Source organism: Tinamus guttatus, unplaced genomic scaffold (assembly GCF_059628265.1).
Source record: "Tinamus guttatus ecotype Peru unplaced genomic scaffold, ASM5962826v1 Tinamus_guttatus_pri_ptg000544l, whole genome shotgun sequence".
Lineage (NCBI taxonomy): Eukaryota > Metazoa > Chordata > Aves > Tinamiformes > Tinamidae > Tinamus > Tinamus guttatus.
Window position 1 is genome coordinate 766595 of NW_028289078.1, and position 24500 is coordinate 791094.

The 24500-nt window shown below is 37.8% G+C and overlaps 1 protein-coding gene across 1 annotated transcript in view; it reads right to left on the reverse strand.

The window, feature by feature from the left end:
• The window catches only part of DIAPH3 (diaphanous related formin 3), a 140098-nt gene that overhangs the window by 32132 nt on the left and 83466 nt on the right, over positions 1 to 24500 (reverse strand). The window contains exons 20-21 of the mRNA XM_088534125.1: positions 16807 to 17046; positions 8688 to 8817 (exon numbers count right to left, since the gene is read on the reverse strand). Of these exons, the coding sequence (XP_088390251.1) occupies positions 8688 to 8817; positions 16807 to 17046 (370 nt within the window). The remainder of the gene's footprint in view (positions 1 to 8687; positions 8818 to 16806; positions 17047 to 24500) is intronic.

A 24500-nucleotide genomic window follows, 5' to 3' on the forward strand; every position in this document is an offset into this window, starting at 1 on the left:
AGGCTAATGTGGGAGACACTGTGGTGGGTGTCTGCTACAGGCCACCTGACCAAGACGAGGAGGTTGATGAGGCCTTCTATAGGCAGCTGGATATTGCCTCACGGTCACAGGCCCTGGTTCTCACAGGGGACTTCAACTACCCCGACATCTACTGGGAGTACAACACAGTCAGGCATAAGCAGTCCTGGAGGTTCCTGCAGAGCGTCGACGATAACTTTTTGACGCAGGTTGTGGAGAAGCCGACGAGGAGAGGTGGGCTACTGGACCTCGTGCTATCAAATAGGGAAGGCCTAGTAGATGTGAAGGTGGGGGGTAGCCTCGGCTGCAGTGACCATGAGTTGGTGGAGTTCAGGATTCAACGAGGAGGAGGCAGGGCTGTAAGTAGCCTTGCGACGATGGACTTCAGGAGGGCCAACTTTAGCCTCTTCAGAGACCTCCTCGGTAGAATCCCATGGGCTAGTGCTCTAGAAGGCAGGGGGGCCCAAGAGAGCTGGTTAGTTTTCAAGCGGCACTTCCTCCACGCCCAGCAACAGTGCATCCCTGTGTGTAGGAAGGCAGGCAGAGGGGGCAGGCGACCTGCGTGGATGAGCCGGGAGCTTGTGGCAATGCTCAAGCAGAAGGCAGCGGTATACAAAATGTGGAAAAAAGGACAGGTCCCCTGGGAGAAATACAGGAACGTAGTCAGGGAATGCAGAGATGCGACAAGGAAAGCTAAGGCACGTCTGGAAGGCAAGCTGGCAAGGGACGTTAAAAATAACAAAAAAAAATTCTTCAAATACATTAACAGCAAAAGGAAGATCAGGGAAAACCTGGGTCCGCTGGCGGACGGGATGGGCACCCTGGTTGCAAATAACACAGAAAAAGCAGAGTTGCTGAATGCCTTCTTTGCTTCGGTGTTTACCAAGGGCAGCCCTTTAGAGCCCCAGGCCCTAGAGACAAGAGAAGACGCCGGTGGAGAGGAAGACTTGCCCTGGGTAGAGGAAGATTGGGTCAGAGAGCACCTAAGGAAACTCGATACCCAAAAATCCATGGGCCCTGATGGGATGCACCCCAGAGTGCTGCGGGAGCTGGCAGATGCCATAGCTAAGCCGCTCTCCATCATCTTTGAAAGATCCTGGAGAACGGGGGAGGTGCCGGAAGACTGGAAGAAGGCCAGTGTCATGCCAGTCTTCAAAAAATGCAAGGAGGACCCAGGCAACTACAGGCCAGTCAGCCTCACCTCCGTCCCCGGAAAAGTGATGGAACGGCTCATACTGGCTGTTGTCTCCAGGCACATGGAGGACAAGAAGGTGCTCAAGAGTAGTCAGCATGGATTCACCAAGGGGAAATCTTGCCTGACTAACCTGATAGCCTTCTATGATGAAATGACCGGCTGGATAGACGAGGGGAGAGCGGTGGATGTCGTCTATCTCGACTTCACCAAGGCTTTTGACACCGTCCCTCACAACATCCTCCTGGGCAAGCTCCGGAAGTGTGGGATAGATGAGTGGACAGTGAGATGGATTAGGAACTGGCTGGATGGCAGGGCCCAGAGAGTGGTGATCAGCGGTGCAGAGTCTAGTTGGAGGCCTGTGGCTAGTGGGGTCCCCCAGGGGTCAGTCCTTGGTCCAGTCCAGTTCAATTTATTCATCAATGACCTAGATGAAGGCACAGAGTGCTCCCTCAGCAAGTTTGCTGATGAAAAGAAACTGGGAGGAGTAGCCGATACCCCAGAGGGCTGCGCTGCCATCCAGAGGGACATGGACAGACTGGACAACTGGGCGGTGAAAAACCTCGTGCAATTCAACAAGGCCAAGTGCAAGGTCCTGCACCTGGGGAGGAATAACCCCAGACACCAGTACAGGCTGGGGACCGACCTTCTGGAGAGCAGCTCTGCGGAGAAAGACCTGGGTGTCATGGTGGATGACAAGTTGACCATGAGGCAGCAGTGTGCCCTCGTGGCCAAGAAGGCCAATGGAATCCTGGGCTGCATTAAGAAGAGCGTCTCCAGCAGGTCGAGGGAGGTGATCCTGCCCCTCTACTCAGCCCTGGTGAGGCCAAATCTGGAGTATTGTGTCCAGTTCTGGGCTCCACAGTACAAGAGGGATGTGGAGCTGCTGGAGAGAGTCCAGCGCAGGGCCACAAGGATGATCAGGGGTCTGGAACATCTGCCCTATGAGGAGAGGCTGAGGGAGCTGGGCCTGTTCAGCCTGGAGAAGAGAAGGCTGAGAGGGGATCTAATCAGTGTCTATAAGTACCTCAAGGGAGGGAGCGCAGAGGGCGGTGATGGTCTCTTTTCAGTGGTGGCCGCTGATAGGACTAGAGGAAATGGCCGGAAACTGAAACACCAAAAATTCCATAGGAACTTAAGGAAAAATTTCTTAACAGTGAGGGTGACAGAGCACTGGAACAGGCTGCCCAGAGAGGTTGTGGAGTCTCCTTCTCTGGAGATCTTCAAAACCCGCTTGGATGCAGTCCTGTGCCACGTGCTTTAGGTGTCCCTGCGTATGCAGGGGGGTTGGACTAGATGATCTCTAGAGGTCCCTTCCAACCCTAAGCATTCTATGATTCTATGATTCTATGATTCTTAATAAAATAAACTCCATTGTTTAATAGGGCCTGTGTAATGCAACTCCAAAACTACCCTTTAAACAAACAAACAAAAAAGAAAAGCCAGGAGCAAAGTGACTAGAGGAGAGAGGAATAAACTGAGGATTTTTCTCTCTGGAGAGAGAGAGAAAAAAAAAAGGCAAATAAAAAGCAGAAGGCAGCTAACAATTTTCCTGGAATTTCAATTTACTGTTGAGATAATGGAAAAGGAATACTTGGAAACAGGGCCAGTGGACTTGCTACTTAAAACAAACAAACAGTCCCCCAAAGCCCTAAACGATGCATAGTAGAAAGCATGCTATTTAACACTACCAAGGAATTCGGCATCAACTTTAAAAAATTCAATAAAGGGGAAAAATGCATTCCTTGATGTACATGCTATCAATACTATGCAATATTGCCATTTCATGTTGTCCTAATGCCTTTAGAGGTTCAGCAGAGGATTGAGAGTTTTTTCATAAATATGGTCTTAACCTCACTGACAGATTAGGTCTCTTTGTGGAGAAAAGGGTTCAGGCAAGGAGAAGCCACAAATGCCCCACAAAAGCAGTTGTTAATGTGAAGCAATACATAAAATATCATGATAATGATTATTTTAGAAGTCATATGAAAATATTTTTAGAATCCTAAAACCAAAAATGACTATGTGATAAAGATAACATTTCAAAAATATAAGCTATAAAGCTACCAATTAGACTTCAATAGGGAAACGTATTTTTAAGCATCTCCCCTCCCCGAGAAAAAAAATTTCTTGTAAGATAAATATTCAAGCAAGACAAATTCTTTTGCTTGTTTTAATTTAGTGCTTATGTGTTTACCAGCTCTTTTCAAAGATTTTTCTTTTTGCTTTCTTCAATGAACAGGGATCAAGATTTAACTAAAGGCTTACAATTCTCACCTAGCAACTAAATTAATAATAGCAATACTTGTAATTTAAAACCATATAAAATTTTCTCCTACAAACTACTAATTCCTACATACAAACTACATACAAACTCCTAAAAATTTAAAAAAAAAAAAAAAGAAAAAAAAAAACGGCTTGGTTTATAGTCCTGTTAACTATTTAGGAAAAAAGAGTAAAGCTTCAATATTGTTAAAATGGATAAGTTGTAAAATGGCAGAATAATGGCTTTTAGAGGAAGAAAAACCTGCAGCTTCATATTTTTCTTACAAAGTGAGAGGAACAGTCTCTACACACTTTACCTGTAAGGTTGGTTTAAAATTACAATCAAAGAAAATGGTAGTGTACATAAATACAATATAAACCTTTAGAATGCAAGAAAATGAGGAATTAGTGAAGTGTACAAAATTACCAAAATATTACTTGTCTGGAATACTAACAGAAAAGTGAGAAAGTCATTATGTTTAAGGGAAGAGACAGTTTTAATTAAATGAATCTTCAGAAACTGTCCTATCAGTAAGCTCATTAGTTGCAATAAAAGCTGTTCCTGCTGATCTACAAGTACTTAAAAAACAGAATTTGTTATACTTCAAAGAAAAAAGGTATCTTTAATTCATGTACTGCAGCAGTGCATTAAGCCTACTTCTAGTATTACAAAAGCAGAAATAAAAACCTTAGCACATAATGGAGAAAATAAATTTAATAACCTGAAGTAAACTACTATTGCATCGGTCACGTGCCCCTTGCTGCTTGCCTACCACAGATATATACATATAAAATCTAAAAATTCCTTCTCTAATAGAGGATTTTTTTTAGATACATATTTCTAGTGGTGAATTTACACATTTTGAAGTCCTCATTTTAGGAATTATACTAACATGTATAAAGTACTATAAAATAGATATTAGTTTGACAACACACATAATACTGCTCTTAACAAATGACACATAAAACAATATTATGGAAACTATTTGAAGAAACACAAGGAACAAGAATATTTCTTCTAAAATTATAAAACAGCTTGCTATCACATTTTATGAGAGTCAAACATCAATGCATAGCTTTCAAAAGCAAAAAATAATTGTTTGATTAAAAATGAATTGTAAACATTGCAATAGATGTATGTGGAACCTGCAGGATCCTAGAGAAAGAGACGAGCCAGAATGCACCTGGTATAAAACAACTTTCATGGCATAACTGATAAGAACATGGGGAAAAAATGATTTAAAAACTGACAAAAATATGGAAACAGTATTTTAAGAAATTCAGGGAGAAGAGGCAAACAAAAAATATGTACAAATATGAATGATGGAAAAGAGAAGTGTTCACTAATTTGAACATTATTTTCAGCCAGCTTGAGAGAAAAGCTCTAGGATTGAATGACTTGTAATGAAGGAGTTACCAGGTGCACTGCACAGGAGCCGGCTGCTACAAGCAGAGCTGTATCAAGCAGGAACTCTAAAAGCTGGAACTCTAAAAGCAGGAACTCTTTGAAAGAGCTGGGGAGAAACTTGTACTAAGACTGTCATCAATCTCTTGTTGGTCACACAAACAGAATATCAAACAAAAAATAATAAAGAGAACCAAGAGTTCTATAGGGCATGCTCAAATTAGAATTCTTCTAGCAAGAGATGTGTAAACAGCATTTGAACAATATTGGACATAAAAGTTTGATTTATAATTTAAAAGGGCATTTGCCGATAATAGCTTTATGACAATAATCTCACATTTTATTTACAGAAACAAATATGCAGACATGATATAAAAGCTCACAACAAAACAACAAAGCTCACAACAAAGCTATGGAAGAAAATAATATTCTTATTGACCTTCATAGATTTATTCTTCAGTATTAATTACAAAAAAAAAAAAAAAAAAAAAAAAGAGTTTAGTGCAACCATGAAGTGTGCTGCCCCTAATATGGCTCACATAAAAACTGAGCATTGTATTATTATGATAAAAATCCAGAAAAGTATCATGTATTTCTTCATGAAACAATTTTTCTACCACAGAAGCACATACGTAAGCAGAAGCTTCCTATGAGATGACAGGGAAAAGGTAGTTGAGTTCCCCCCTCCTGTGCTATCATCATCCTGGAACACTTAGTCACAACCCTCATGGCCAGCAATCCTCCAAATTTAATAGAAGTTTCAACTTCTATTCTATTCTACTTCTAATAGAAGTTTCAACTGCCTCCAGTAAAGAATCACAGAATCACAGAATGGAAGGGACCTCTAGAGATCATCTAGTCCAACCCCCCTGCACATGCAGGGTCACCTAGAGCACATGGCACAGGGTCACATCCAGGCGGGTTTTGAAGATCTCCAGAGAAGGAGACTCCACAACCTCTCTGGGCAGCCTGTTCCAGTGCTCTGTCACCCACACAGTAAAGTTCTTCCTCACATCTAGAAAGGATTATTCCTAAATTCTGTTTCTTGGGATGCAGGAGAAACTCCTAGCTGTATATCCAAATTCTATCAGAACACAACCAGTATATTGCCTAGAAATTAACCTATTTGACTAGAAAATCATCAAGTTACAAGATTTTTAATGACTTTCCATCTCAATCTCCCTACTGAGCACAATTCTTTGTAACACCTGTGTTTACCAGCTCACTCTACAAGCGATAATGCAAAAATAGAGGTGCTGTAGAACTGCCAAATCCTATTAAAATTTGGCATTTGCCCTTTATTCATACATAAATTCCAAAATCAAAACATGCAAGGGAGGAAAAAAAGACTAAATTAATGAACTAGTAGAACGCAGAGCAACAAAAAATGTTACAACAACTTATTCAAAATAATACCAGTTAATGAGAAGGGCTAAAATATAGAAGCACTTATGGTTATATTCTAAAATAGGTAATTTAGAGCTCTAGGAATTAAGGAAGATGTCTGTATACGTTAGTTTAGAATCACAAAGATCATTACCTGGTTGCTGTTTATTAGGCTGATACATAGATGATTTAAGACCATCTTGGTACACCAGAATTGACATCTAATCTCAGCGAGATTTTATAAAGGAAGCAATTTGAGACAATGTTAAGGAAAAGATCAGCAGCATTCGTGGTTAACCTGTTAGCATTGATCAATGTATCAGTAGAATGAATAAAACCAAGTTAGTCCATTAGGCTGGATATAGCTGACTGTAACCAGAGGTTACTCATAAACAATTCTGAACTGACCTTTTGGAGATCTTAAACAAAAATAGCCACTTAATTAGATAAATGCCCTGGTACACTGAGCTATTAAAGACATCCTGAGGCTCTGCCTTTTCTACGCAATAAAACGCAAATGCAAAAACCTTTCAATTAATGCACTGAAACAAATGTAATGTATAAACTTGAAAACACATGCTCATTGATTTTTGCCCTACAGCATAGCTGAATTGGAACAAAGATCCATCTAACCAATAGAAGGTACTTAAAAAAAGGATAGTAAGTCTACCAGCAAATAATGATAATTTTACAAGCTACTGTGTGTGGTCTTTATATATATATTTATATATATATATATATATACGCGTATATATATATATATGTATAATCTCAGAAGCTTGCCATACAATAATCAGCAGCCTCATATAAGACAACTATCTATATTGAAAAAATGACCTCTAATAAAACACAGTTTAGTTATTCTGGCTGATATACAAAATTCAACCACAATATAGACAATAACATGAAAAATCAGTCACAAATTAACAGTGGTTTCTACGAAAACAGTGCATGAAAATACTGAACATATAAAGGAGAAACTATATTACCGATACAAAGAATTGTATAAAGGACTGGAAAGAATTTGGCAGGTATATATCTTTGAATATACCTGATTTTTTAAGTGCTTATAAAGCACAAACTAAAATGGGAAATGCTAAGAGTGGTAACAAACGAAAATCTACATGAGTGACTGCTATCTCAAGTTCTCTCTGCAAAGCTACAGTTTGTAGCAAGGAGGCTCGAGTGAGGCACAGTAGTGAAGCTGAGCAAAGCAATACAGATACACACAGATATGGCCCAAATGGACACTCAGACATCACAGAATCACAGAATGGTTGAGGTTGGAAGGGACCTCTAGAGATCATCTAGTCCAACCCCCCTGCTCCAGTAGGGACACCTAGAGCACAGGGTGGCATCCAGGTGGGTTTTGAAGATCTCCAGAGAAGGAGACTGCACAGCCTCTCTGGGCAGCCTGTTCCAGGGCTCTGTCACCCCTACAGGAAAGAAGTTCTTCTTCACATGGAGATGGAACTTCCTGTGTTTCAATTTGTACCCATTACCCCTTGCCCTATCACTGGCCACCATCGAGAAGAGTTTAGGCCCATCCTCTTACATTCTTCAATTGGGTCTTCCAATATACATTGATCAGATCCCCTCTCAATGTTCTCTTCTCCAAGCTAAACAGGCCCAGCTCGCTTAGTCCTTCCTCATATGATAGATGCTGCAGTCCCTTAATCATCTTTAACGCTCTATGTCGGACCCTCTCTAGAAGCTCCACATCCCTCTTGTAGTGGGGAGCCCAGAACTGCACACAATACTTCAGGTGCAGCCTCACCAGGGCTGAGCAGAGGGGCAGGATCTCCTCCCTGGACCTGCTGGCAACAATCCTGCTGATGCAGGCCAGGATCCCACCCAATCCCACCGTATTTCATCCTTCTTGCAAGAACATGACAGTGCTGAGGTGGTGTCAGCTTCTAACTCCACACTTTTGCCAGTTTAAGTTAAACTATGAGTTTATTTGAAGAAGGAACTCCTAATTAGGAAGTTAAATGTGGAAATCTGCTGCTGCTCATACTGACAATTTACAAGATTCTACACTGTATGATAAATCAGTAAAAAGACAAATTTGTTTTCCCAACTTCCGGTGCTACTGCTGCATGAAGAATTTACATGCAGAAGGAATTTTTTTCTGATTTATAAAAATATAATATATTAAAAAGGACAAAATTGAAATGAAAGCCCTTGTACATTTGTGGATTAGAAGATACTGAATACCTACTACTCTTACAATATAGAAGATTAAAAGATTGAAATAGTATAAATAGCAATGAATATCTTCAAGAATACTTTACCACAGTTCAAACTGCTGATGTATGGCATATACTATTAATATCAATTTCGAAAATAATATTAATGTTAAAAAAAAGAATCAAAAAGAATCACTCAGAATCAAAAAACTTTCATTTAGTTAATACATACCTTTACTTGCTTTATCTAAATGCTGAAAATCCTCAACAAAATTTAGGACATCCTGATATTTTTCTTCACAAACTTCTACCAGAAAATGGAGCAATGTTGTTTTTTGATCTGCTGACTTAGTGTCCTTCAGCTAGGAAGAAAAAAAAAGTTCAAATTTTGAGAATAAATATTCTATCTAAATATATTTTGATAAATATTATACAATATTAACTGTGACTACAAAAATGTTAAGAACAAACTGCTGAACAGGAACACACTTTAAGTAAAATTCTAGATAGTTTGCAGTTTCATTTTTCTGCTTGTTAAAAGCTCTCATCGGAACTGCATTAAATGCTTATTTTTCAATCTATGCAATATGTGAGTTTCTCTACCAACACTGCACAATCTAAACAATATCTAAACTATATAGAAGTTGATGGCAAAACTACAAGCAGATCTTGAAAGTGCAAACTGTCAGAAGTAAATCAGCAAAATCTAGTGGTATAAGGCACACCAATCCACATCATTACCTGATTTCACTATCTGAAAAGACCTGTACCATAATGATGTGCATGCAGCAGAATGCACAACCTCACAAGTGCCAGAAGCAGCAGCATTCAATAAAGCCAAGGAGTTTGTTCCTCAGCCTTTTGTAGCACAGACAACACAGTTTAATAATGCTTCTATTCCTCCAACATTCTCAACCACAAACCGAAAGTTACATACAATGAACATGATTCCAACCCCCACAATTTGAAAACTCGCATCTAGAAATAGAAACTATTGTCATTTTAAAATAACATCTTACAGAAAAGTGCTTGTCTACTATCTTTTAAACTCTATTTCTGCAAAAGAATTTCTGCAGAAAAAGCACCTGTATGCATTGATACGCATTAAGTGTATGCAGGTATCAGGGTTGCCAGATTATACACTGTACATTAGAGTATCAGACAAAATAGTTAGTGAAGAATAATAATTAGCACTAAATAAATATAAAACTCATGTTAGCTAGTTTCAATTTCAAGATTGTGTCTTAATTTGGTTACTATGAAAGACATAAATGGTTGGCAATGCAAAACAGCAGAAGAGTAACTAAGAAAGAAAAGTATTTCCCATGATTGCCACTTTCCTATAAGGATGTTTTCCCCACATTTGTACTTTCCAATACCCGCAAACATCACACAAAGAGCATTTTAGTAACATAAGAAACAGATATGAGTATATTGATTGCTTTTTCCATACTTAATTAAAATACTTAAAATGAACAATTTTGTATAGGTAATTATGACTGAAGTCAATATTTCATATTTTACTATGAAAATTCAGAGATTGTTTTTGAAGAGCAAGATGATATTATGTTCATAAATATGATGGCATATACTCTTCCAGAATATAATATTTTTTCATTTATTCAAATGGACTAATTTAAGACAGTATTTTCAAAATAAGCAGAAAATGGAAGGTGTGTGTGTATATATCTATATATCTCTCTCTCTATATATATATATATATATATCTCAACAACAAAAAGTATTCCAGGGTCCTTACAGCATGCAGTGTTATAAAATAAACTACTTGCACTGCACTAGGATTCTCAGTAATTATTGTCTCAATTGCTAGATCATCATACAATGTCTACTATAATTCTCTTAAAATATACAAATAATGGAAGTTAGGTTTTAAAACACAAACCAATGTTATAAGCATGCATACATATTTTAATGTGTTAGTATTTAATAAATGCTGTAGTATTAACACATCAATATCATATCCCTCTTCTGAGAATAGGCAGGAGTGTCCTTTGATGCAGAAGAGTGCTCAACTCTACATGGCGCAGGGAAGAAAAGGCAAAGTACACAAGTAGGCAAAGTGCAAAAGCATGAACCAATTCCTCAGTTCCCAAGACACAGTTGGTCACAAATGAAGCAGCAGATATGTCACCTATTCTACAAATATTAAGAAACTGGTATCTTTGAATTACAGAGGCCAATGCAAGTTTCTTAATTTTTGTAAAATTCTACTGAACTGCTGTGAAGACAGAAGATCTAAAACTTGCAGCTTTTTAGTTTTGGACCTTAAAAGAGTAAGGTTTTGTGCCTTTTATTTTTCCCCTCCCTTCTCTTTTAATACTAAAATTTTTAATGAAGCAGTTTATTATTCTCAGAACAGAGGTGATCCTGCATTAGTACAGACACTACGCACAGTAAAGAAAACCCCCAAACTTGTTCACACAGTTTTACCTCCTTGTTTCCCAACCAGGTGAACTGTGTAAGATGCTGGTGAAGGTTTGGCACTCACGGGCTTCCTACATGGTGCCACAATTGGATGAGATTAATTAGAGGTAGTTGCTACTACTCTGAATTTCAGAGTAAGGAAGTATCTATGCAGAAGAGCATTAGCACACTACCCTAGTCAGGAGAAAGGCAATTCACTCCCTGCAGTAGCTGAAAAACTCAAGGGTTTTACAGGGTAATTTTGCAAGCAATGACTTCTTATTTTTAAGCACGCAGATGGGAACTTCCTTAGCCAAAGTTCTTAAAAAATAGTTTGCCTTTAGGATTAGCAGAACAAGCTAACTATCAGTCAAATTGGAACATGCAAAGAATAAGTATTAATCTATGACAACAGTAGAATTACTCTATATTTTTAAATTCACCTTCTGTAGAATGATGTCACCACCATATTTAATCGGAATGAGATTTAAATAACTAGTATGCTTCTAAAATTTTAGTTCAAATAGTTTGAAGGAATGCAGCCACACTCACACCAATTATATGTGAAAGAATATATACATACTGATGAAAATACAGCCTATATTCAGTTTTAAACTTCAACGGGGAATTCACATGAACTCAGTGCAGGGGGTGGTTTAATTTACTTAGAAGGAATCCTCAGCTAAGAGCTCTCGGGAAAGTACATTACCCAAAAACGAAACAATTGTAACTTTCAGTATTATTCCACATGCCTTTATTCTTTAATCAGCCACACTATGACCACTGGAAATTATTAGAACTATCTTTAATGGATTGCTAGCTCAAGGTTGAGTGAATTTTTAAATTGAATTAGACTAAGACTGTAGCACGGACTCAAAAATTATTAGATGTTAAAAAAAAAAATCCACAGGAGAAAGTTTTGTGACTGTCCTTACTGCAAGAAAAAAAAATCAGTTTAACTTATTAGACGCCAGCTAATAAAGAATAAAGAAATCTTGGCTGAGTTTTATTTTTTCTTTTTCTTTGAAGTGTTCAAGAAAAGAGGTTATAATGTCATATTACATATACTGAGATTATAATCTATTGCATTGGTTACTCATCTTCTTGCAAATAGCCAGCCAATTAGTACATGCTTTCTTGTGGGTCTTCTCTAAGGAAAATCACTTAAGTATTCTATTAAGTTTGAAACTCATAGCGTTAATTGGCACAGATACGCTAACATCTGAAGGACTCTCAGAGGTGGTCAGGAACTCTGCGTCCAGAGCTGCAGAATGTGCAACTGCAGAGCTCCAGAGTGACCTGTAGAATCCTGAAGGGTGTCTAGGATAACCTATTGCTCTTATATTATCCCTCTTATAAGGGATAACTGATAATATGGTCTCCAGTACTGGTCCAGTATCTAAACACCTGGGGGAGGAGACAGACGTGTAAACATAATTACAGTTCCTAATCTGGATATGTGAAGCACCTTCTCTCTTTGCTTCAAACATGGCATTTCCATAATTGGGAATAAAGGCAATGTTGTGATGGGTCTGCCACAGACTGCTTTATGGACAGACCTTCTATGGACTATCAGATAAAGCCTCTTTTTGTAAGTCCTGTCTCACAAGGAAGCTTAAGGTCCCACTCCAACTCACAAACTGGAAGTGCAGCACAGCAGGCACAAGCTACCCAGGTTTAGGGAGTGTATTGGTAACTTCCTGACACAGGTGATTTAGGAGCTGATAAGGAGAGATGCTCTGCTGGACCTGGTGGTTACAAACCACCAGTCAGAGATGTAAAGGTCGTGGGCAGCCTCACGTGAAATGACAATGAAGAAGCAGAGTTTCAGATCCTAGGAAACAGAACAATAGTAGGATCATAACCCCAGACTTGGCTATTCCACAGAACACAAACCCTGGAGAGAAGAGGGATCCAGGAAAGCTGCTCAATTTTCAAGGCTCACCCCCTCCAGGCTCTGGAGCAGTCCATCCGGATGGAGAGGAAATCGGGCAAAGCAGGAGATCTAGTTGGATGAGCAAGGAGCTGCTGACAGAACTGAGCGTAAAACAGAAGGATACCAGAGGTGGACGCAGGCCAGGTAACACAGAAGGAACAGACACTGTCTGAGTATGCAGTGATAGGGTTTAGGAAAGAAAAAGCCCCGCTGGAGCGTAATGTGGATAACAAGGGATGTGAAAGGTATCAAGAAAAGCCTTTACTGATGTAACAGCAGCAAATGACAGAGCAGGGAAAGTCTAGGTCTGCTGATGAACAGGAATGGCCATAAAAGGCTGAGGTAACTCAATGACTTCTTTGCTGCTGTCTTTACTGCTAAGACCATTCTTTTGGAATACCAAGCCCCTGAGACCAGTGGGAAAGTCTAGAGAAAGGAAGACTTACCATTAGAAGAGGATCAGGTAACAAATCAGGCGTACACTAGGAATGCACCTATGAGGGCTAAGGGAGCTGGCTAATGCCAATGCAAGGTCACTGTTAATTAGCTTTGAAAAGTAATAGTCATTAAAAGAGTTTACAAGGATTCAAAGAAAGCAAATGTCACTTCAAGAAGGCTGAGGAGGAAGATTTGTGGAACTGCTGGCTGGTCAGTCCTGGCAGGTGTTGAAAAAATATCCCAGAAATCATTTCAAAACATATTAAGGACAAGAAGGTGACTGCAGTAATCAGCATGTACTTCGGAAGGGGAAATCATGTTTGACCAACCTGATAGCCTTCTGTCATGAGAAGGCTGGAGGAGTGAACAGGGGGAAAGGAGTGCATGCTGGTTATCTTGACTTGAGCAAGGCTTTTGAGAATGTCCTCCATAAAATCCTCACAGACACTGATAAAGCATCAACAAGTAGACAGTAAGTGGGAATGAAAATTGGCTTAAATGCTGGGCTAGTAGCAAAGTAACAAAGTCCTAGTCAGTCACTAGCAGTGCATCTCAAGGCCAATAGGGTTTCATATCTCCACTAATTACCCTGATATGAGATAGACTGCACCCTCAACAAGGTAGCTCATGATTCAAAATCAGGAATAGTTGATGCAATAGTTGATGCCATGCTGCCATTCAGAGGGACAGGTGGAGAAATAGGCAGGCAGGAATCTCTTGGAGCCAAAAAAAGGGAAATGTAGCTGGTGAGGAATAAACCCTGACAACAGGGGCTGGGGCACAACAGGCTGAAAAGCAGCTTTGCAGAGAAGATCTGGGGATCATGGTGGAAAACAAATTAACCTCCTGCCAGCAATGCACCCTTGAAGCAAAGAAGACTAACAGCATCCTGTGTTGCATTAGGAAGAGAGTTAAAAGTAGGTAAGGGTCAGGATCCTTCAGCTCTACTCAAGACCGCATCTGCAGAGCTGTGTCTACTCCAGGGCTCCTCAGCACAAGACAAACTGGAGTCCATTGAATCGAGCAGCGGAAGTTGCTGGTGTGCTGAATACCTGGATCCTTTCTTGGTATTTGGGATGATGATAAAATCTCTCCTCCTCAGCTGACGCTGGTAGTATGAATTCAATGCAATAGAAGGATGAAAAATGCAAAACTCCTGGTGAGTCAGTGTCTCTTTCTCTCTTTCTCTCTCTCTCTCTGAAAAAAACACAACCCCAAGCTAAGAACTTTCAAAAGGGCAAGCCTTTGGCTGCAAGTTATCCTTGCCCTGGCATATGCACTGCTAAAGACCTGAAGTATTGTAGACTATCTCTAGGGCCATAGCTATTGCTCTGCCTCCAACAAAACCTATAATAATTTACTAAGTCAGTATACTAGCCTTCACTGACATTAAGGTGGCATTACTTTCACACACACACACAAAAAAAGAGCAGTATTACCGAACTACCAGCTGGAAATACACACCATATATATTTCAAATATATGAAATACTTTGTAATTTGAACTTCAATTTTATACTTGAAGATTTCTTTTGCAAAATAACTATAGTGAGTACTGGGATGCATGCTCATGCACACTTAAGTCCTAAAAGGAATAAACCAGTATCAACAGTTCTGAGTGCTGTACGAGTACAGGCATAAGAATAACCTTTCTTTACATTCTTATAGCTTTCTGTCTACCTTACCAACCTGATCAAAAGTAGCATCATATACGCCAGATATAAGTTCTATTAAATCACCATCAATATCAAGTTCCTAATTATCTTTGTAGAAAGTTTTCTTAATTTTTATCCAAGCTTCCTTTGCTATCACCAAACCAATTATTTCATCTACCTTAATTACACGGACAAATATCTAAATGCCTTCTTTATCATAAATTAACAACCTAAGAACACTTACATCCTCTTCATACTCCTCACATTTCTTTTCAAAATGAAATACACCCAAGCGCTTCCTTTTCTTCTAACAGAAATATTGCAGTGTTACTACACTCCGGATTCTTTCCTGTCGGTCTATACATTTTCTTTAGTGCTGCATACAAGATTCCCCTTAAGGCCTTTTCAGTATCAAATACATAGGAATAATCACCATATTTATATGACACAGAAGGCCTTCTAAAACACAGAAAAAGAATGCCTCTTCTGTAACGGAATTTATTGTTGAGTCTTGCAAACCTAAATAACCTCTAAGTCTGGTAACTTAAATATCTAAGATCCTACTTTATCAAATGCATTTAATGCCAGTGCACTACACTGTTAGTCAGGACTTGAAACACATTTTCTGGAACACTGCCTGGACATTTCTTCCTTATTTTCATTGTGTATGTACATCAGATCCCTAAGTGATAGCTTTTCATCTTTTTCATCTTCTGGATCATAGATTATTTCTCCAAGATCATGTTGACTCCGCTCTCCTAAGTACCTGTAACAACTAGCTTACATTCCTTATTGCTTCCATAAATATAATTGCTTTTTTCATTGTCTTACACATTTTTTTTAAAAAAGCAGAGAATACAACCGGACCTAGGACTGATCCTGGTAAAACATATTTTAAAAGTACTCCTAGTTGCAGATAAAACCTTTAACTCCCAACTTATAAATTACTTTTATTTCTCAACACACTGTATTTTTGAATTCAATGATTTCATCTACACTGTATTCCTCTAGGTGGCTGCTACATGCTTAAATACTTACTTTAGAATAGGTATGTTTATAAGTTACAACTTGAATATGATACCTATTTTCTCTGTATATTTAACACTGGAGGACTAGAGTAATAGAACTTCTGGAATATGGTAGAGTAAGGCTGATTATTTTGAAGAAAATAGGAACTAACATATAAGTGCTACATTTTCTTCATTCTGTGAGAAGATAAGGAATCTATGAAAAGACAAAGAATACATCTTAACTTCAAAATAATTCCTTCTTCATAAGAAATGTTAAATGCATGTCTGAACAGTCTGCAGTGACCTCCCAGTGGGCACAAGAAAACAAATTTAGAATTGTAAGTAGTGGGGAGGTGAATAAGCTTAGATTGGATTACAAGGTACAATTCAGGAAAGGATAGATATCTTGTTGCATATACCTTAACCTTTCATCCTTACGCTTTTATATAAGAAAAAATAAATGAAACATAGGGGACTGATGAGATTGAGCTTTAACATAAAGGAGTCAGATAAGGAGAGGTTTTATGCACAAGAAAGAACTGTATAAGAAGAGATTGAAATGCGACAGTCAAAAATATCCAGACACACAGGACTGTAATGCTACTATAACAAGAATGATATGGTCCTTCTACAGCCTTATTTAATTTGGTTCTGCATTATTTCCTAAATACAGAAACTTCAAAAATTTTATACACAAGCTAATCCCAAAGCACACTGTACAGAGTGTACTGTATCACTGAAGCTATCAACTGCTGTTAAGAATAATGACAAAAACAAAAACAAATTTTTAACTGCCACGAAGACAAAGCAAAGTATTTAGGAGTGTAATAAAAACAAATGAAAGAGTGAATGCAATATTATAACTTAACAGGGACATTTCAGAACTCACTTTACACAAGGAGCTGAGGTTATATCCAAAGGTCTGCGCGTTCCGAGAACCTGCGTTCATGTAGTTTCCCATTAACAATACTAGTTCCAGCAGCTTGCTGAAGCTTTTACTCTTCTTTATCTCTTCACAGGCAGCACTGACAGCCATGATGTCAGGTTTGATGTTGTTCACCTGCTCCTCAAACTGAAGCTTAAAAAGAATAGCACTGAGCCGTGGCCGTAGTCTCTTCACATTGCTCATCTGATTGAAAAGAAAATAGGAGATTTCCTTTAAAATTCATGCTATACTTTGGCACTGTACAAATGCATACAATCTGAAATGATTTATTGGTGTGACAGGCTTGAAGAAGCAATATATCTGCTATAACTGATAGCAAATGAACGAATGAATGAGAGACACTTGGGTAAGCAACTGAAATCTCATCTTGTGGTTAATAAGAACTGCCTCCATCTTCCCATCCTTTCCCAATAACTAGTATGTGTAAGCAATAAAAGATAAAGTGTCATCATATATCACATCTGTCAAGTCATACAACAAATCCTATAAAACTAATCCAAGTTTATGATCCAGTAGTTGCAAAGTAATAAAAGTAGTTCGCAAATTTTGTACAACCCGGAATGTACCAAAACAAGGCAAATCTCATTTTCTGGTACAAATATTTTAAAGCTGATTGCAATAAGATCATACTATAAACTTGCTGGAAAATACAGATTTGAGGAACAATCTCATCTACGAAACACGATAGCATGTGTTTATATATGCCAATATTCATACGCCACTATAGTCCTGGGTCTTCTACAGTTAATTGGATGAAACAGAATGCTCCAAAGGAAAACAGTAGCTTGGGCAGACTATATGCAAAAGACTTGGTTTTCGTTATGCTTTACTGCTCAGGGATTTTCCACTGAAGCTTCAATCTTCCTGCAGGGCTTTGGTCAATGAGTTCCCACCCCAGAGACATTCTGCATATCACCGTCACATCCAGACTACGAGACTGCAGACTGCATTTGTTCTTTCAATCAAGCAACTCGTAATGCATTCCATAATTTCCTCCACCTCTCAAGCTTCCAATGTACTACCCAGCCATCCAACGCCAGCGCAGGCATCTTTACATCTTAGATATTGAATAATACTTGAAAAATGTAAAAACACTAAGTTAATTTTAGATGAGTTTTAGGTATTTCCATTTCTATTTCACTGTTGTATGTGTCCCTTAACTTCATATATGGTTACTTTTACTTACCTGTTATTTGCAATAAATATACCACACTATTGAATGCTATTTAATATCTGAATTCAGAGTATCTGCCTACAGTTGACACAGAGCTGACACCCAAACTACACCCCTTGTGATGGTTTTACTGTAGGACCAGCTGGAATCTGGTCTGCAGGTTAAAGCTCAGTAGGGGCTGAAGTGCCCTACGTGCTCTTAGGGTTGCTTTTTCAATTTAGTTTAATCTGAAAGAAATCCTCCTCACATGCTCTGCTGCAGTGCAAACCAAAGTATTACTAGTGGAAATAATTGTGTATTTTGTTTCAAGATTTCCCATCTGAACTAAAATGCAAATGTATATCTATATTTTTTCCATTGCTAGCCTAGGTATGGATTACAAAAAATTCCTTAAAGTCTTAGAGATTGCTGTGGTTTGAAGGGAGATGTTGCTAATTTCAAGGTGAACTTTTAAGGCCACTCTCTATGAAGACTCTGCACCTGAAGATTCTAGAAGAATATGAACCAGGATTTTAATTAACAAGTTCTGTTTTTTCAGAGAAAGGATTTTGAACTTTCCTATCTTAAAACAGTCAGACATTAACTGCTAAAAAGAGACACATATACTACTATGTCTTACGGAAAAGTAAAAAGTGGACTGTGACAGACTTATTTTATACTCAGATTGAGGGAAACTTGCACTTTCCCGCCCAAAGCAATAATATATTTAATTCAAATGTTTCTTCATTTCATATTACCTCCTTTTTTTTTTCTCTCAGTAGTTTTTCATATAACATTTCAACAAGTACATGAAGTCTTAAATCTTGTATTTGTAATTGTATTTGATTGCATGGCCTTTGGGAAAATAAAATCCCACTATTGAACTGCTGCAATTATTCAAATCCTCCAAGACTACTGCCGTCACTACCATACATTCTTTACCAATAATACCTTTTCCTTTTTTCCCAAAAGGTATTTAAACCTTTAAGCCAGGTAAATTATAACAATATTCATTTAACACTGAATTTTAATCACTTACTATATGTATACCTTATTTTTAATTCCAGAATAGTAATAAAGAATTTCTACTATTCAATACTCTTTCATACTTTTAAAAATTGATGGGAGGAGGGAGATGAGAGTTGGGAAAGCAAGTTAGGAGAAAAATGCCTTCCAAAGAGTATTTAAAATTACATCTGGCTCTTCAAACATGGAAAATCTGTTTCAGACCAGCATTTCTTCCAAATAACGCAATTCTATTCCAAATATGCAACCTATATTATCCACTTCAAATTATTTCTTTATGAAGGTTTTGTGTAATTAACTATATCCAATTAGAAAGTTTGTCAGCACTGAAAATATGATTTTTAATTTAAAAAGGCTACAAGTGCTACAAAAATTCTAATGTTGCTCTACCTTATGCCAAACTAAAAATGGCAAATTCTTAAAACTGAAATTATAAGTATTTCACATCACAGATATGTATTATACGAATACAAACAAGCACGTTTGCATAAAGGACACAAGCCTTTATCGGAATGGATAGAGCCACAACAGATCATGAAGTTTCATGAATATATGTTAAAGACAGAAATACATTTTCTGAAAAAATCAGAAACAAAAGCACAGTCACAGCAGAAACGCCACTCTTTTTGGTACTATCTGTTTACCTGTTTGCTAGGTCAACACTGAGAAGGGAAGAGGTAGATAGTTTCCATAGCACTATAACAGCTTTCTTTGTGATATGTAGTCTGCAAATAAATTCAAACTGTCATGTTCATGCATCTTATCACAAGAGATAAGAATGTAAGTGGTGCAATGGTGCAATATTAAGAGGGTTATGTTCATGTCCGATACTTTCTTATGCTCAGCCAATATGAACAAAAGTCTTAAAAAATACACTGAAATCCTGAAAATAGACAATCAGAATAACTAAATTAGGACAGGAGGTGGACTACACATGTCTCAAGTACATATCAGGGAAAATTAATCTGTGGAAACTCTCCTGGAAAATCTGGATTTACTGATGGAGAACACAGAAGCAACAGACACACAAAAATACTGCAGGATGACAATAAGAAATTTTGTGGAAAGTAGTTAATCAAAATTTCTTAGCAATCTTTCATTTCGCCACTTCAGGATTTTAAACAAACTGAAATGGCATTAGGGATACTGAAGCACTGAGTATTATAGAGGATAGACTACACACATCTACAGATATAGAGAGAGCTGGATATTTTCCAGACTCCAGTGAAAAACATTAATACATTCTGAGCTAGTCTCAATGTGGGCATACAGGTAAAACCATCAGTTGAATATAGAATTGATCATTTTAAGTGTTTGCTGAATTATTTAAGACAAACTAGCCTTCATCAGGCCTCACTCTAATCTTCAATTTACTCTAGTGAAATCCTCTCCTTTGGTATGAACTCATTAAAAACACATCCATCAATGAACAAGCTGTGAAATCATGTGAGGATAGCTTGCCAAATTCTATTCAGGTTAGCTACCACTCTACTTCATAACAAGGTCTGGGCATTAATTATTTCTGAAAGAATATTCCATAATTCCCTGGTTTTCACTTTGAGTAAATAAAAGTACAGTGGAAATGAGCATTTCTCTTTCTTTGCCCAGAAAATATGGGAAGATAGTTGTGGGATTTCTAAATGTCACAGGTTTTAAGATAGGAAATAAAGCAAGACTCTCACATAGGGCTCTTGAGACACTCTTCTTGGACATGGGCTGCTGTACAGTTGCCTACACCAAGGTCAACAATCCACTAGAAACATTGTAACAAATATTAATATTTTTAACCACAAAATATTTTAGAATGGAAGACAGTATTTTGAATTCAGAAATTGATTTTTTGGGAGTTTAAACCTATGCTAATAAATTAAATCTCTGTCTCTAATGATTACAGGCACAGAACAGTCCGCATCCTTCACCATAGAATTGAGCTCCCTCCACATGGCGTGACCAAATTAAAATTACTATTACAAATAGTTCATGGTGTAACAGTTGTTAGTATTGCTGGGCAGTTCGCATGCACAGACTGTACACCTGACCATTAGCAATATTAAGTAACTTAGGCAAAATAAACTTTTGACCTTATTGTGTGGGCAAGGGCAACTCCTCATTGGCACCTGGAAGAGGTGGATTGGTGCTGCCTGTAGGCACTTTTCTAACTAGAGTTTCTGGGATTTTTCTGGTTGTTTGGATGGTGGGATTTTTCTGTTATTAGTTTTTTTTTTTTTTTTTGCAGCCACAGGAAAACCTAACCTACCAGAACACACAACTCTTCACAGTAAGCCAACTATATGGCAAGTATTTTGGCAGCCATCTATACAAAATGAAAGAGCTAACCGAGAGGTGACAGAGCCCTGCAACAGGCTGTCCAGAGAGGTTGTGGAGTCCCCTTCTCTGGAGATCTTCCAAACCCGCCTGGATGCCACTCTGGACTAGAGGATCTCTAGAGGTCCCTTCCAACCCCAGCCATTCTGTGATGTGAGACAACACCTTGCCTTGCACCTACACACTCAAGAGACCCTGGAGACGTCTGGTTTGAAGGCACAGGGATGCCTGCTAGATACTCGAGGCCTGAAAAGCTAGAACCAACGTAATTGTAACACAGCTTCCCTGTCACCTGCCTCTCCATCTCTTCCATCAGGAGAAAGGGAGATGTGCTTTGCAACCATTAGAGCTTGTTTTAATAAACAATTAATGATAAACCTCAGCAAGCACAAAACTGTTCAGTCTGGCTGGGTCCTCAGCCCATGAGAACTGGCTCATGTTAATATCCCAAATATGCCAGGAATTGTTTGGGAAACTGCAAATCTGCAAGGCCAGAAGCATGACAGACTCTATTCTAGCAAATTAGCATCGAAGACAATTAGCATTGAAGACAGTGGAGTTTCAATGCCCAGAAACATTCTCTGGTACTATTTAGTTGATTAAAATACATATAGTCTTAAAGTCATCTGTCAAAAATAATGAGTTTGTTTTCAAAATACTGAATCAAAAGTAATATATTAAAAAAAAAAAAAAAAGATGAGAAATGACCCTGGATGGATTTGGTCACTATTATACCCTGTATAATTTTAGGGAGAAGAAAAAAAAAAAGTCTGCATATGCAAACCTTCACTTACAGATCAAACCAAATAAGAGTTCATGATCTCATACAGAGAAAAAAAAATTATTAAAACCTGTATGAATACTCTGAATCATTAACATCAGCAGGCTATTTTAATGAACCGTTATTTTGCTTCCTCTCAAACAAAAATACATTGAAGAGCAAGAGAAAAAAGAAATCTATCCAACATTTGCCACGAGTATTCTAGCATAAAACAGCAACGAAGATGAATTTACTCAGTCTGTGTCATTCCAGAATCTTTTCCCTTATTTAAACAATAACTTGTTGGCCATGGAAGATGAGGTAAGCATAATTCAAAAAATAAAATATAATGCTGTGCTACCAAATCTTTCTTCTATTTAATCCCCTAAAGAAAAAAAAAAAGAGGTGGGAGAAAGCTCACCATTTGAAATAACTTTTCAGGTGGCTTATCTGGTAAAAGGAGATCAGATAATCATGCTGTAACCTAGGCAATGGCCAAGAATTGCAATCTGGTATCATAAGTGCACAGCATTTATTTTCATCACAAAGTTGTTTATATGTATTTAAGTAGTGATATCACAGTAATTGCAATGTTTATATGCCAGAAGCTATCCAAAACAGATCAGTGTATATAGAGAATGATTAAAAAAAAAAAAGGCAAGGAAACAACCTTCAGAGGTCACTCACTCCATTTTATTCCCCTATGAGTGAAGCAACTGTATCACACAAAAGGATATTAGCACCATCTACTCACAAAAAAAAACCCTGATTATGAAGGCTCATAACATCCCCTAGTCAATCTAGTCTATTGTTATTTTCGCTATTAAAAAAAATCCCATTATCTAACCTGTATCTTTGCTTTTTTTTTTTTTTTTTTTTTTTTTTTTTTTTTTTTTTTGTAGATAATAGAAGCCTATTACATGCTGTTGTATCAACCATCAGTATGCAGGACAAATTACTCTCTTCATCTTTCCAGTTTTCTTGCACATGTTTTGAGAGAAAAGCCTGTCTTGCTCTTAAGTTGAACAACCGTAATTATTTCCGAGCATAGACAGCTGGTCAGCAGAAGCCCCTTCATCCTAACTCCATGGCAGTGGGGTCACAGCACATCCTATACAGAATTACTTTTCTCATTGGCCCCCTAGTAGGCTAAAATGTTAAGTCCTAGAGCAAACTGATATTCGTTTTTCCAATTAGAGAAAGAACTAATTAAAAATATATAAATAAATAAATAAACCCAAAACACCACACAACACACACACTGTCAATAGTCGCCTGCTGAGATGATGATCTAGCTGAAATCCCTTTCTTCTCAGATGGGTCTCACATTATCACTGTACAGTTATATGACTCATTTTTACAAGCACAGTATTTATTATTGACAGGATTTATAGAACTTATCACTCAATATCCTGTCATAATCAAGTAAACCTCTAAGAAAATATGGAGGATAAGTCAAATTTTGGAAAAAGTTACTTTGAGAAAATCAAGTGCAAAATATGAACTAGTGCAAAACTAATTACAAGTGAATATTTAAATTTTTGCAAGCACAAGCAGGCTTCATCAAGAATTTCAACAACAGATGTAACATTCAAAACAATTTAAGATAGTATTATGAAGAGAGGGTAAAGCACTCAATAAAACAAACAGTTTTAACATGGTTTTCATAAATACTGCAAAGATGCATGAAAACAAACAACTCCAAAAGCTTCAAAATAATAGGTGATAACATCTAAGCTCTGATACAGCATCCTGCAATAAGTGAATGAAAGAACATACAGCAAAACAAACCATTTTATCTAAAGAAAACCTAATGTCTGGAAGGGAAGATAAGGGTAATAAAGGATTTATTTTATACTTACTGTTGTATGAACAGAAAACATAAAAGTGTGAAATGACTTAAAAAGAGAAAGATAAGTGCAGAAACCACAAAAGCTGCCCATAGAGTCACCAAAAACAGAAGCCAAAAAGAAACAAACAAACATACAAAAAACATACTCTCCTGGAAGGACCCCGTACTGTTTCAGAGTCGCGTTCTCTATCTCCTTAAGTCAACAACAATAGTTTATTCACTTGGTTGAAGTAAAACATACAACACTAAGAGCCACAGCATGACAGTATCTTAGTAACCATCTAGCAATTTGAGAGCAACAGGTCTTGACTAAGAATCCAAAGCCAGAAGGATAAAAGAGGGTTTACATTATCAAAACTATATTGTTGCACAAGTGGTAACCATCAGTTTATTCTCTACTTAGGGGTTTCTTTAGGGGCCAAATAGTTTAGCTTTTGCCTTAAGACGTGTTCTGTGCTCTAAAGCACATTCACACAGGATCTCTGAATTCTTTGAAATACCGTAATTAAAAAGAAATTCTT